Here is a 14693-nt window from a genome sequence, read left to right as displayed (position 1 = left end):
TGATCATCTTTAAACAGAACAGGAAAAATCTTTCCTATCTCCTCACTGTTAATGCTGTAATGATCTAATCTATTTATCCGTTCCTGAAGAAATTCATCTATATATAAGTTAAAAAGTATAGAAGAGAGGCTGCATCTCTGTTAAAGGCATCTGTTTACCACCACTGATCGACTCTTGTTCCTGGCATACATATCTTTGAATCTTTATATACTCATCTTATACACTTAACCAGATGCCAAGGCAAACTCGTTTTTCCAAAATGTCAATTAATTTCTTCCTGTTCCTCATGTCAAAAGCCTTGACAAAATCAATAAATACAGGTTTCTTTATTATATTCCCTCCTCTTCTCAATTACTTGCTTGAAAATGAAAACATTATATGAGCACGATTGTCCAGGCCGAAAACTCGACTACTCCTCAAGTAGCATAATGTCAACCAATGGTCTCAGTCTTGCAGTTAAAAGTTTTGAATAGATCTTATATGCCATGTTCAAGAGACATATGACTCTGTAATTTCCACAATTAGAATTAGAATTTCCACAATTATCTTCCCTTTTAAATATTGGGCAAATCACTGCATCCTGCCATTCCATTGACAGAGCATGTTCCTCCAGCACAAATCTAATAATCTAAGGAACCTGTTCCTAAGGTCTACTGATGTGCATTTGAACAGCTTCATCTTCAAGTCTCATGTCCAGCTGCTTTCCTGTTTTTCATTTTAGGGCCTGGTCAGCTCGAGTGAGGCTTTGGATCTGAATTGAATAGGTTCTAGGCTTAAGCTTGCGAAAGACACTGGGATGGGGTCCTTAACCCCAACACGACATGTCCTGTATGGCTGATAGGGAATGTTTCTGCAGATATACAGAATAGGTGTGAATAAGGTAAATGTGTTTAGGCATCTACCAAATAAGCACCTGTGGATTAACTGAGATGAAGAGGAAATGGTCAACAGTCTCACTTGCAGATGAGGAAGAAATTCCCAACAGTGGAGGAGGCGGATAAACCTAGGAGATGGATCTCTGAATTTAAACCCAGAGCATTTTTCAGGGGCTTGGAAACAGCAGCCATATCACTGGAACCCACATATGGGCTAGCAACTTGTTTGGGGACACTAAAAATATCAATAATCCAAAGAGAAATAACCTGATTGGAACTCTGGCAAAATCATAGTTTAAACTTTTTTGTAAAACAATGAACTATGATACATGTTCTAAGTACATAGAAATATCCTTCTTATCAGACCTATACTTTGGGTAAGGTCCTTACCCAAAAGGCAAGCAAATAAGCTTGTTTTAAAGTAGTTAAGAAATCTGTTTAGTTGGTATTCAGGCAGTATGTTTATTTGATATATCTTGAATGAACCAAATATGTTCACTTAATATATTTTTCTTGTAAGATATTATCAGTAGAATGCTAAAATAATAAATGATAATAACAAACTAAACAAGGATCTTAACATAATATATAGTCATAAATAATAGTATAGTAAAAAAATTATGAAAGAATCCAGTTAATAAAACTAAATTTAAACATAAATATAAAGAAGGTAAGAACATAACATTAAAAAAAATAAAATAAGTCATAGCTACATATTTAAAAACAAATTTTTAATAAAAATTCTTACCTAATTATAAAATTATCTGTAAAACACAACAAAAGCCAATTGTAATGATTAATAAAATTATATCAGATACAAGTAATATCTATAATGAAACAGGTGTAAACAAAATAAATAGTGGTGAAAGAGTTTATGATAAATTTTATACAGGAAAGATTAACAGAAATTTTAAACAATTATTTCAAGAACATATGGAGGCATATTGACATAATAACAAAATCAAAGAGTTCAGATTATGTTAAGAACATCAATTTTCAGATATAAGAAACATATTAGTAATTAATAATAGATTGTCAATAGTAAAGAATATTAATGATAATATAATAAACTAACAAAAAAGGTTTGAAAATGATGATTGAATAAAAGAAATAATACAATTAATAAGATTTAGTCTACAAATAATTTCATAGTTCTCAGTTTCACCATCAGATTATATTAATAATAGTAATTTTGATAACCTTTTAACAAAACACAATGATAAAATAAACAATATACACTTAAGAAATAATAATGGATAAATAAATCAGTGAGATCTCTTACCTGAATAGGAATGTCTGCAAGTTTTGGATTATTTCCACATACATTTAAAAGATTCTGAGCAAAGTCTCGGTAAGCTACTTGAAGATCTCTGTTTAACATAAGTCCAATTTGCTGATCTGCAAGTTAATAAATAATTTTAATCAGACTAAATCTAATATTCAAAGATATTGTATTTTTATATTCTGTTTGCTACTCTACAGAATCCAGAGTAGAAATCAAAAAGCATTAATAGTTGTTAATCAAATTTCTGTTTCAAAGAGTGCAAATTTTACCATATCTAAATTTACACTGAAAATGTAGGTTACATGAATATCATACTTCATTTAAAACAGCATGAATACTATTCAGTTACAAATTTTATGTTCCAAGTATGTCAAGTAACCAAAGTAAAAAGATTGAGAAATACAGTGTTTGTATTGTAAGTGGAACTATATTACTTGTATATGTTAACTCTTATACTGATTCTGCAAATTACTAGTTACCATTTAATTCAGGAAATAAGGACCTTTCTCAAAATGAAAAATTTGAATGAGCTAAATAATAGGAAAAAATTAAAATAACACTTTTTTCAGTAGTTTCTGGCATAGCATGTTGTTAATGGTTTGCCTTAAAAAGAGAGGATGCATCATTAGGCATACTTAACCACTAGCAGAAACTAAAACCTTTGTATATATCAAATAATGTTTTCAAAATTTTTTGGATCTGTCAAAATTTAGTGGAACTTGTTAAGTTCTAAATCTTCAAGTATGTTGTGATATTGATTTTATATGATTTGTATAATATTTGCATGATGTAGATTCAAATCTACAACTTGGAAATGCATATCTGTTTTACTGTGTTTATGAGATGTTTTGCAAACATTGATTCTGTTGTTTGGTTGCTGCAGGAAAGTGTACCATATGTTCCTTAAATCTGTAAGAAAATGTCTATTCAGCAGCCCAATGTAATATTTAGTATTTATACAAATACTTTCTAACCTTTTTAAGACAGCGACCACTAATAATTCTCTGTAACTACATTGAAGAAAGTCCTGCTGTCCTTTTAGAGAATCTTCCATGTAACTTGAAAGAGCATAATTAAAAATTTTAATAATTTTAAAATTATCTTTTTTCATCCTTTTCCAACAAATAAAAAAAATAAAATATGAATCTAGATACATCAAATTCATTATTATACTTTTTAGAGTTTGAATAATTAACTCAGATGATTGATTGTTAATGATATTTGATTCCAAAAATCAAATTTTGAGCATCATTATATCTAAAAAACTTTACAGTAAAAAATCCTGTCAGTTTTATTTCAAAGCAACCTTGTAAAATAAATCTTCATTAAATGTGTATTTTTTATATCATACATTACGATAAAATGAAACAAACTTACTTGACATGTCCAACCAGACTCTCATTTCACTCTGATCTAATGTTTCATTATCTGCATCTCGACCAAGAGCCATTCTTGCTACCAGGGCATCAGTAAAGTTGTCTGTGAAATAAATAGCACCCCAAGCATCTCCTATTTCCACAGCTTCTATAGCTTTTTGTGGAGTTTCATAATAGTCCTACCGTGCAAAATACATATACACATATACACAAACATGATATAATTTTAGTGAAGATTAGCAATAAAATTTAAAAAAGGACAAAAAAAAATTAAACACAAATAATAGTCAAAAACAGAAATAAAACACTACAGAAATGCTTTAAAACAATAGTTTTCTATGAACAGAAATTAAAATAAAAATAAACTTGCAACGTGTAACTATTAAAAGCTTGTGTAATATTTTTGACATCATAAAGCTTAAACCACCAAAGAATTTACTTGTTGGTCAAATTTAATTACAGTTTAACAAAGAAATTTAAGAAGAAATAAATATAATTGAATGAAAATAAAAGATAAACAAACAGTACATTTATTTTCTTTGTTTATGGTAACTATTATAATAATTAGTGTTATTATGATTATGTTTTTTTTGTTAGTTTTTTGTAATATTCAATTAATCCTGGCTAGCATTTATGATTGGCTAATTACAATTTAATTTTGTAGTGTTTTCTTTACTCCATAAAAGAAAACACAGTATTTTAATGTAATAATTTATAAAAATGTCACTTCAAATTTCTAAAAGATTAGTTTTTTATGATAACACAAAAATTTTAATCTGATGTAAAAAGAAACAAAATAATTTCCAATTAAATAAAATTTCTTACAATCATCATATGTAAACACTTAATGTAAACATGTGTAAACACATAGTCACAAAGGAAACACTTTTTATGACTTTTGGTTGTATACACTTTTTATTCTTGGACCTACCAAGAATTAAATTCTTTACAAATTCATTCTGTGAGAAGGACGATGATTTCTTAAAGGATTCTTATCTTTTGAAACAACATGCTGTGTGTCATTTAATGGTTCTTGTAATTTTCTGGTTATTCTATCTAATCTGATTTTTCAAACAGATCATCCTTTGGAAAGAACCAAATGTCTTTTTTGGCCAGTTCCAATCTTCTCTCTATTTTCTTAGTTTTGCTAAGTGAAACCTGTATTGAAGGTTGTTTTGAAGATAATTAAAAGTGATTTAATGCAATCTTAGTGCTTTTTGCAACTGAGAAGTTAAATTTTATGGTTTTTAAAAGTACAATATATTAAGGATATAAAAATCAATTATGGGTGAAAAAGGTTTTTTAAAGTAACAAATTTCTATCCATGGATTTACTCTGAATCAAATAAAAGTGTATTAGGTTTCCATGCCTAATTCCATTACATTGTTTAGGAGAGAATGAAGTGAATTACATCAGAAAGAATGATAGGGAAGAAAATATAGTTTTCTTTTCTTTTCTTAAGCCTCAAGAATAATTTTTCAACATGTTTCAATAATAAAATAAAAAACTAAAAAAATTATTTGTTCATGTAGTATATGTGAAGTACAACTGTTATGTATTATGAGATGAAATTGGGCAGCAGAATTAATTTATGATACATGCTACTACAATTTATAAGGCTTTATAAGTATTTAGTGTTTAAAAGTTTCTCTTGTAATTGCTAAACAAACTACATTAGCATTATCAAAAATATTTGAATGAATTTGATAGGCACCTTTTTTCTGTGTAGATTAAAAAGTGAAAAGCAGAGTACTGAGCTAGTAATAAGTGAATATACATGCTAATTCCTTTTATAATTAATTTCATTTTTTTCTAAATTTCAATAAACTGTGAGTGTAAAAACATGACAAATAGTGAGTATAAAAATAAAATTTGACAGTCAGTTGAAACTAAAAGAAATAAATTTATGATATGAAATGAAAAAAGTATTCATAACTATTTGTGTTTACAATGTAAAGTTTACAATCATAAGCAGTGAATTTGAAATTATCTACCGCACGACTAATATCGAAGGTATGATACTGTAGAACTTACTAGATGTGTCTTGCCAAAGTAAAATTTCACTGTTATTTAATGTGCCTTCATCTGCAAACCTTCCCAAGACAAGTCGAGCACTCAACTCGAAAGAAAAATTACGACCAAAAGCTATAGCAGCCCAAGCTTTACCAATTTTTACTGCATTTATTGCTTCATTGATATTGGGGTAGAAATCCTGCATCATCATAATTATAATACAATTCTAAAATGATAAAAATCCACACAAAAACATTTACTTTAACTAAATTTAATTGATGTAAATAATTAATTAACTTCTTGCTAACTATTTTATGCAAAAATATTTGCATGAAATTAAGATCTTAATATTTTTGATAAAAATGTATTTATAAATTTGTGTCATAATACATTGTATAATATTATTATTTTACACTGTGCTACTATGTAATGTAAAAAATAAAAAAGCTTCCCAGAAAGTACTAGATGGTGTCACAACACCCATAAATCTTAATGAAAATGTATACAGTAAACAAACATCCATACAAACTAGAACTGAAAAGTTGACAAGGATAAGGAATAAGGTGTGCACACACACACACGTACACAAAATCTTCTTCTCATGAGCATATGTGACAGTAAAGATAAAAATGTGGGTGAAATATGCCAATCACACATCAAAGAATATATTCATTCATGTAAGAGTATATTTTGAATCTAATTTAATGTTTGAAAGAATATAAATTTCACTTTCTACGATTATTGTCTTGATCATGGAGTCAAATAACAATCAAATACCAAAAGAATTTGTCTGGAGATAAACATTAATTAAATTTTCATAAACTGATAATGTTTTCAGAGCAATTAAGAATATGAATTGTACTATATAACAATAAAAAGAAATTTAATATTCACTAGCACCTTACTACTGCTATGTGATATGTTAAAGAGAATATATCATTTTATTATAACTGGTAATTGACTTCATATTTTCTATAGTCAGGCTGGGATATCATCAGATGATATGAACTTGGTATCTCAAACATAGAACTGTTAATAATTGATTTACTACTTTTGTTTTTTCTGATGGATTTTAATTGGTGAAAGTTCTTCACCAATCGTTTTGAAATTTTGACACAACATTGCAATCAAATATGCGTGTGTTTTTATATTCCTACTATTTATATATCTAAAATGTCACACCTGTGACAGGTAAAAAGATGCTTTTTTTGAAAAATAGTGCTATCTGTTGAACGTAAAAGCAACACATGCTATACTAAATATTTTATGATTCCATTTCAGTCTCCGATATGTGTGACTGCTATAGACTAAAAAACTACTGGACCGATTTACACGCAGGGAAAAAGGGAGAAAGGAAAAATTGGGAAAGGGAAATAGGGAAAAACCAGAAAAGGAAAAAATTGAAAAATGTAAAAGGGAAGAAGGGGAAAATGGAAAAAATAAAAAAGGGCTACAAAAAAACAAGGAAAAGGAAAAATGGGAAAAGTAAATGAAAAGGGGAAAGGAAGGAAATAGGAAGTGTGAAAAGAAAAAGGGGAGGAAATGGGGAAAAGGGAAAGCTGAAAATGGGGGTAAGGGAAAGAGAGCATGATAAAAATGAAAATGGTTAAAGGGGAAATGGAAAAATGAAGAGGGAAGGGGTAAGGAAAAGGGAAAAAAAGGAAAAGTGGGAAGCGGTGAAGGGGAAAAGTGGAAAGTGGAAAAGGGATCATTATATATATATATATATTTATTTTTATTTTTTTTCAATAAACAATTTCAACAAATTAACAAATCATAAATAAATGTAATTTAATGTAATTATATAATTTAATAACAACTGAAAATGCAGGATCCCACAAAAATTGATTCTTGGAATTAGTTTAACTTTCCTATTTATTGTGTTTTGGTGTTTTATACTTCATTTAGTATTAAACTGTATAAAATTATATATTTTATAATATTAAATGAAGTATAAAACACCAAAACACAGTAAATAGGTAAGTTAAACTTACTATATTAATTCCAAGAATCAATTTTTGCGGGATCCTGCATCTTCAGTTGTTATTAAATTGTATAATTATATTAAATAATATTTATGATTTGTTGAAATTGTTTTTTGAAAATGTTGAAATTTATAATGAACAAATACACAAATTCTGGGTCCAGTACTGGAATGGACAAAATGTAGGATTTCATAACATGAATTTTCCGTAAGATGCCAATCTTAAACAGAAAGGGTATACTTAGAAATAAGGACTGTCATAGTAGTTTATTTGCCACAATTTTCTTTTCAGTTCTAGTTGGTTTTAAATTAATTTTACCACTTACACTACTGGTCTAAAATGAATATTAATTTTAAAAAGATAGTAAAAGATATATACATTCCAGTTTTCAGTAAAAGAGTAATTAAAATATAGAAATTCATTTGATTTCAAATTCATTTAACTACGGGTTTATTGTTCCTCAATTTTTACCTTTATTATAGTGTCTGTCCGCAAACTATCAATATAACGACAACTTAGGCTCTGGAAGGTACAGTTATCATAGATAGGACAATCCTTTGTTTCCCAGCTCATTTCTTGGTTGACAATGGCAAGATGCAGTCCAGTTGGATCCCGACCAATGGCCAAACAAAATAATATTACCTGCATAACTGGTAGTGCGAAGATAAATAGCATTACACTGTAAAAGATAAAAAATATAATTAATGTCTAGGTGAAAATGCAAAATGCAAAATTTTAAATGGGACATATGGGTAAGTGATCTGTTATTTCAAAGGTCTTAGTGAGACAAGCAGAACAGTATCAATAAAAGTAAATTCTATCTGTTTAAACCAAAATGGTGACAACACTTACCATTATGTTAACTAAAAATTGAAAAAATTATTATTAAAATTTTTCAAATTTAAAACTTTATTTCAAACTTTATATGGGGCTGTTAAAAGATATAATAGTATTGCTCCCAAGATAACCCTCACTGATATCATGAAAGTCATACCCAGCATCCAAAACGGTTAAATGTATGAGCTTGAATGATAAGTGACACACTTCTTGGATCATTTGTTGTTAATAGTAACTTAGATGGTGATATATATTATGGAATGTATTCCCAAGGGAAACATCATATATTCTCTAGCAAAATATCACATATTCTCTATTCCAAGTAAAAAATCAGATAATGAAAAAGGTGTTATGAAGAATAAATTAACATTTGCAAATATCAAATGATGGTGATGATGTAGAAATTATCTGGAATCAATTGTATCTCTTAAATGAATGCATAGATAAAAATTTGGGTTAAAACATTATCTTTCAATTCATAACCAATTGATTATACTTCTGCCTTCTCTTTTTTCTTTCCCTTATCCAGCATCTTTGTTTGGGATTATTTTTCTTTGTGCAAAAAGAATATTAAATGATAGTCAAATTCTTAGAAGTCTCAATAAGGCCTAAAAATGTGAAAAAACATAGTTCCCATTTTATTACATACTTAGTGAAATCATGTTGGGCTAAACAATAAAGTCTAAAAATTTGTAAAATGTAATAAAAAAAAAAATGTGTCTTAGTTTCAAAATGTATTAATGAAAAACAGTTAAAAGAAATAGAGTAAAATGTTGTAGACATAAGTTTATACACATATGCATCTGAACACGTAAGAGCGCACAACTGCAGGTTCCTTTGTGTAATTCAAATAAATTTACAACCTGTATTACATACAAAATAATAAATCCTATCATTATTTTTTATCTAATTATAATAAAAACAATCTCACTGAGAAATTAATACTTTTGAAATTAATACATTTAAAGGTAATTCAATTTTGATGATATTAGTTTAATTTGGATGTAAGAAACATTTTTATTAAAGTACCCATTAAATTACAGATTTCAAAAAAATAAACTACTCTATTAAAATTAAAATACTAACTATTGCAATAATTATGATTTAAAGCTATTAAAAATAGTTACATGACTCATAAAATGAAAAAATGAAGATTAAATCATTTTGCTAGGTAAGTAGGTAGGAATTAATATCAATACAAGATTTAATGAAGATGAAGCTTTTAAATGAAGTTCTACATTATGTTAACAAATTAAAAAACTACTCCATTTATCATTTTATGTCTGTAATTTATATCCACTATAAATAAAAGGCTTGATTACCAACAGTGCCACTGAATATGGTCAGAGAACTATCAAAAGTATTATTATATAAGTAAGCTAAAAGATACAGAATCATTTAAAATCTGCAGTAGTTTATCATTAAAAATTAATTGTCTTCTCTAGCTTTGTGTAGCCATTATGAGAATCAACTGTCACTTATATTGACAAGCATGTTCTTGAAGATATCACTGAGAAAAAGATAAAAATATCTGGACATCTTAAAGGAATTTAATTTCACTATTAACGACTAAATGAGATAAGGAAGTTTATGAAGAACTATAATATGTTATATAATGCAAAAAAACATACCCAACATTTCTCCACATACGAAGGAAATTCTTCTGCAACAAAGCCTTGGTTTTACCTTTTGTTGTTAAGTTGCAGCAATCTGAACAGTCATCACACACAACTGAATCTTTGCTGCTATGTGGCATTCCATTCATCTGCAATTATTGTAGAAAATTAATCACTAATTATTGCTTCGTTAATACTAACAACTAAAACCACAAAGCAGAAGAATTATTATGAATCATATAATACTATATTTTACTTAATGCTTTTCTAAACTGGTACCAGGTAAAACTGAAGAATATTGGAAAATTTTAAATTATTGAAATCCTTTAAACACACAATAAATTTTTGAAGAAGGTTATTAATGGAACACATATTTTATTAAAAAATTTAATAAGAAATGGAATGGATGTAATATTAATGGCATGTTTTTTAATAATGCAAGAATATAAGGACTAGTAACAGTTTATCTGCACAAATAGTTCTGTGAAGTAGAGGGAAGAAAGAAATATCACCATAAAGCGAAGAGTTCTCGTAGTCCATGAGCCAAAATTGTTTCTGGTTTCTTCTATTAGGCCTGATTTTTTTTCTTCCTTCTACTTCATGAAAAAATCACTTACTCACAGTTTGATATGTTGAAATGAAGATCATTAAAACTGCCTATAATATAGGGTTTTATTATAGTTAGGTGTATTGTTAATTTTTAATACACCCTACTTGAGCTTTAAAACTTAAACATGACTAAATTAAAACTACGGTTGAATTTGATTTCTTATGTGTGAAGTTCTACTATATCTGAAACGATTACTATTTAACTAATACTAATTATTCATGAAAAAAATGTTGGCTTATATGTTAGTTTTCAAGCTAAAAAACTGACTTTTTATAGTTTCTAGAAAAAGTAAGAAAAATGCAGAAATCTTAAGTTGTTGAAAGTATTTTGTAAAAAAATTATTAAAATTGAACTCAGGATAAAAGTTTAATTTTCAATTGTTAAAGTATTTATAAAATTAATCCATAATTTTATATTCCAACTGCAAAATCTAATGGCCATCTTACTGGATAGCTACAAAAATTATTCATGGCTCAGGCTTATACCTAACTGATGTAAAACAGTATAGCAATAGTAATATTTACTTTTTTTAGAAGAAAACAAAGTGGCTCAAATAAGTACTATTATTTAAAGAAGTACCAGCCATTTAAAGTGAGATTTAAAATTAGATGATACATTTTATTTATCATCTAATTCATAACTTCTTTAGAATGCCATCATTCTAAAGAAGTTATGAATTAGATGATAAATAAAATAACAAAATTATTAAGATTATAATCATAGTCTTTAATTATCCTTAACTATATAACTATTAGTAACTAGTATATTGACTAGTTAACAGTTAATTTATATTTATTATAAAATATGTGATACATTTATTTTTCAAGTGCTAATTAGTTAATAACTATTTAACTAGTTACATAGCTACGAACTAGTAGTAACTAAATTACTTAGTTACATCCACCTGTAATACATTTGTTTTTTTTTTACAAATTGGAAAGGAGTTTCTAAAAAATGTCAAGCCTGACTGGGATTTGATCCCAAAACATTCTGGATGGAACACAGACAGATGCAACACCACCACCAAGGAGGTGCTTCTTATCACCACCTATAATTATAGATTATACTGTGTATTATGTATAACAGGATAGATGTAATGCATTTCAGTATTATAGATTGTATTATGTCTTAAAATACTGCAGTTTTAGAATTAATCCTATGAATTAGATCTTAGTATTATAATTAAACATTAATTATTTATTATTAGTCTAATAAAATTCAGTAAATTATGAAAAAATAAGAGAAAGTATATATGAATAGAAGGAAAGTTCTTATATCTACTTAAATATTTCTAGTTGAAATAGTAAATGATACAAATGTTTTTTTTTTACTTAAATTTGATGAAGTAAACTTTAAAACACAGACAAATGCGCATGCATGCACACACACACACACACACACACACACACACACACACACACACACACACACACACACACACACACATAATTATTATTATTCAATCTATATAAGTGAAAAAATAAATTTATTTTACTTTATTTCAACCAAATTGACTAATATTTTTTCATGGGAGAAGCAAATAATGAGGTGTTGTACAATTTATATTTATACTTTTTTATATTCATAAAATAAAATACAATGGAAAACAAGTAAATTACTTTAATAAAATTTTACCATTTATTTTGGTAAGTTTTTGCAAGGAATAAGGCTACAATTAACTAATGTTTATATTTACATTTATGTGCATGGTATTGGTTTATACTTCCTATATGTATTGCTTTATACTGTACTTGTTATTTTTATTCTTAGTTCAGTCATTTTTTTTTGAGAATGTATGCATTTTTATTAGACTTTAATGTAAAAGTCTTAAGAACTTTTTTATACATATATATAGAAATGGTTTTTCTTAATTAGCAAAAGGGTTTATAAGTTATAAAATAAAACCATCAAAATTTTTCTAATAAACAAATGGCAATATTTTTCTAATAAAGAAATATTTTATACATTTTCTTCCTTCTTGGGCAAAGGAAAAAATAATTATAATAGACTTTAAAATATGATTACAACATATTATTTATCATTAGAATGAATAAAACCTTGTTAACACATGTTGTATTCTTTTTTTAGAAGAAGAGCATCTTTTTGTTGAAGTATTGTAAAAAAGTTAAAGTTTAAGGTTTAATCTCTCCTTACAATTACAATAGTGATAAGGTTATCTTTGGGCTTGCTATTCTGTCAGATTTTTAATAAATAAAGGTATGAAACTGTATCTTTAGTCTACAGAAACATAATGTAGAAAAAAGCTGAAATACTCTTTGAAGTCTAACAATTAATTAATGTTGCCTAGAAGTATTAAAAAAGTAAATTCCAGAGATATTCCACTGAATGATGCAAGATGAAAGTATAAATAATGAAATTCAATAGATTAAATTGATTATGTTTATACTTTAAAATGTAAGTAAGTTAAAAAAAAATCATATGTTATGGATGTGTTAGTTTACAGAAATATATTAGGTATTGCTCATAAATAGGTATTGTTAAAAGTAGCTTGAACTTATAACACTGGTGGATCAATTTCAGAGTACACAGTCACTGTACGTATAGTCTCATACATTTTGTCTGATGTAGATAAATGATAAATAATGATAAATGAAGCGTCTGTTTCAAATAAATTACATAATTGTTACCCATGATTCAAATTGTGAAATCACATAAATTTTTTAAACATCAATGTAAATTAAAAATTAGTTTAGACAAAACAAAAATACCTTGATTTTTACAACAATCAATATTAATTTTCAATTTCACTTACATAAAGAGAAACAACCAAAATGCAATTTGGAAATGTTTAATAGGCAATAAGGAAGCTAAAATATAATGTTCAGGAAGATTTGTCAGTTATTTAATCATTAAAAATGTTTATTATTAGTATAGGATGTTAGGTGAGTAGAAATGGAAAGGTCATAAGGAACTGAGAAAACGTGAAACAATATGAGTTACTGTAAGTTAGGCCTGAAACTATTATAGAAGATGACATGCTGATACTCACATCATAATGTCCATTAGTGTTGTCTTGAATAAGTACTTCTTTAGACTGATGAAAATTTAAACCAACTACGCTACTTTCGTCAGTCACATACACAGACTCATCCTTCTTTCCTCCCCAATTCAGAGATGCCTTCAATCATAAACCATGAACCATTCTTCAAAACATTATTACTTTTTTAATTAGATATTAAATCACAACAAAAAGTGGCTTTTTTAAATGCAATAAATTTTAAAATGCACCTATACAACCTAACAATATAAACAAGTTGTTTATAACAACTTGTATTGTTATAATAAAAGTAATTAAATAAATAATAAAATATTGTTATTTGTATTATATAAGTATAATAGTTGTTTATACTTTATGTTTTAAGAAGAGAATATGCTCTAAGAGAGAATATAACTGTATTAAATATAATTCTTCAAAAATAATATTATACTATTTTTTTCTTTTTAAGAAATATTTTTAAAATATTGTTAAAGAAAAATGTACATCTAAAAATACTGCTATTTATCCTGATGGATAAAATGAAATATTTAATGAATTACTCAGAATAGTTACAGTGAAATAATAGATAGTAAATTAAAAAACAGCCTGAAAATCACAAAATAAATCTTAAACACTAGAAATACATAAGAAAGCATTAATAAAATTATAATAAAGAACTATATTATTATAATCTTCATAACATTAGATTGTCTATTTTATAACTGAATTTATTAACTGTAACAATAATCAAAAATAAAATGTCATTCTTAAATGGCAAAAGAAATATAAAAATAGTTAAATGTAGTTATTCATTTACAAGGTATTATTGACACAGCTGCTTTACAATAGTAAATTGATTCTAAAGCAGAAATGTGAACTGACCTTAAAGCAGTGGTTAAATCTAAAAAAACCAAATTATACAGCAATTTAGGCAAATAATAACATACAAAGTACAATATTAAATAAGTTAAGTAAAAAAGTCATGATTGAAATAATTCTATTATTGCAAAATAAAAATACTAAAATAATGAAAATTACATATTTATTTAAACGAGTACTGCTATCTGTTGCAGTTTTTATAAAACCATCTCCCTCAAA

General features: G+C 26.9%; 1 protein-coding gene across 4 annotated transcripts in view; it reads right to left on the bottom strand.

The window, feature by feature from the left end:
• The window catches only part of snu (ABC-type transporter snustorr), a 438101-nt gene that overhangs the window by 17988 nt on the left and 405420 nt on the right, over positions 1–14693 (bottom strand). For all 4 annotated transcript variants that reach the window (XM_075372561.1, XM_075372570.1, XM_075372579.1 and 1 more), the window contains 5 exons: positions 13608–13736; positions 10003–10136; positions 8006–8213; positions 3538–3715; positions 2158–2273 (listed from right to left, as the gene is read on the bottom strand). In XM_075372561.1, coding sequence (XP_075228676.1) covers positions 2158–2273; positions 3538–3715; positions 8006–8213; positions 10003–10136; positions 13608–13736 — 765 coding nt within the window. The remainder of the gene's footprint in view (positions 1–2157; positions 2274–3537; positions 3716–8005; positions 8214–10002; positions 10137–13607; positions 13737–14693) is intronic.

This window comes from Lycorma delicatula, chromosome 1 (assembly GCF_047948215.1).
Source record: "Lycorma delicatula isolate Av1 chromosome 1, ASM4794821v1, whole genome shotgun sequence".
NCBI classification, from domain to species: domain Eukaryota; kingdom Metazoa; phylum Arthropoda; class Insecta; order Hemiptera; family Fulgoridae; genus Lycorma; species Lycorma delicatula.
The sequence above is the reverse complement of the archived record's forward strand: the minus strand, read 5'-3'. Positions and strand labels throughout refer to the sequence as shown.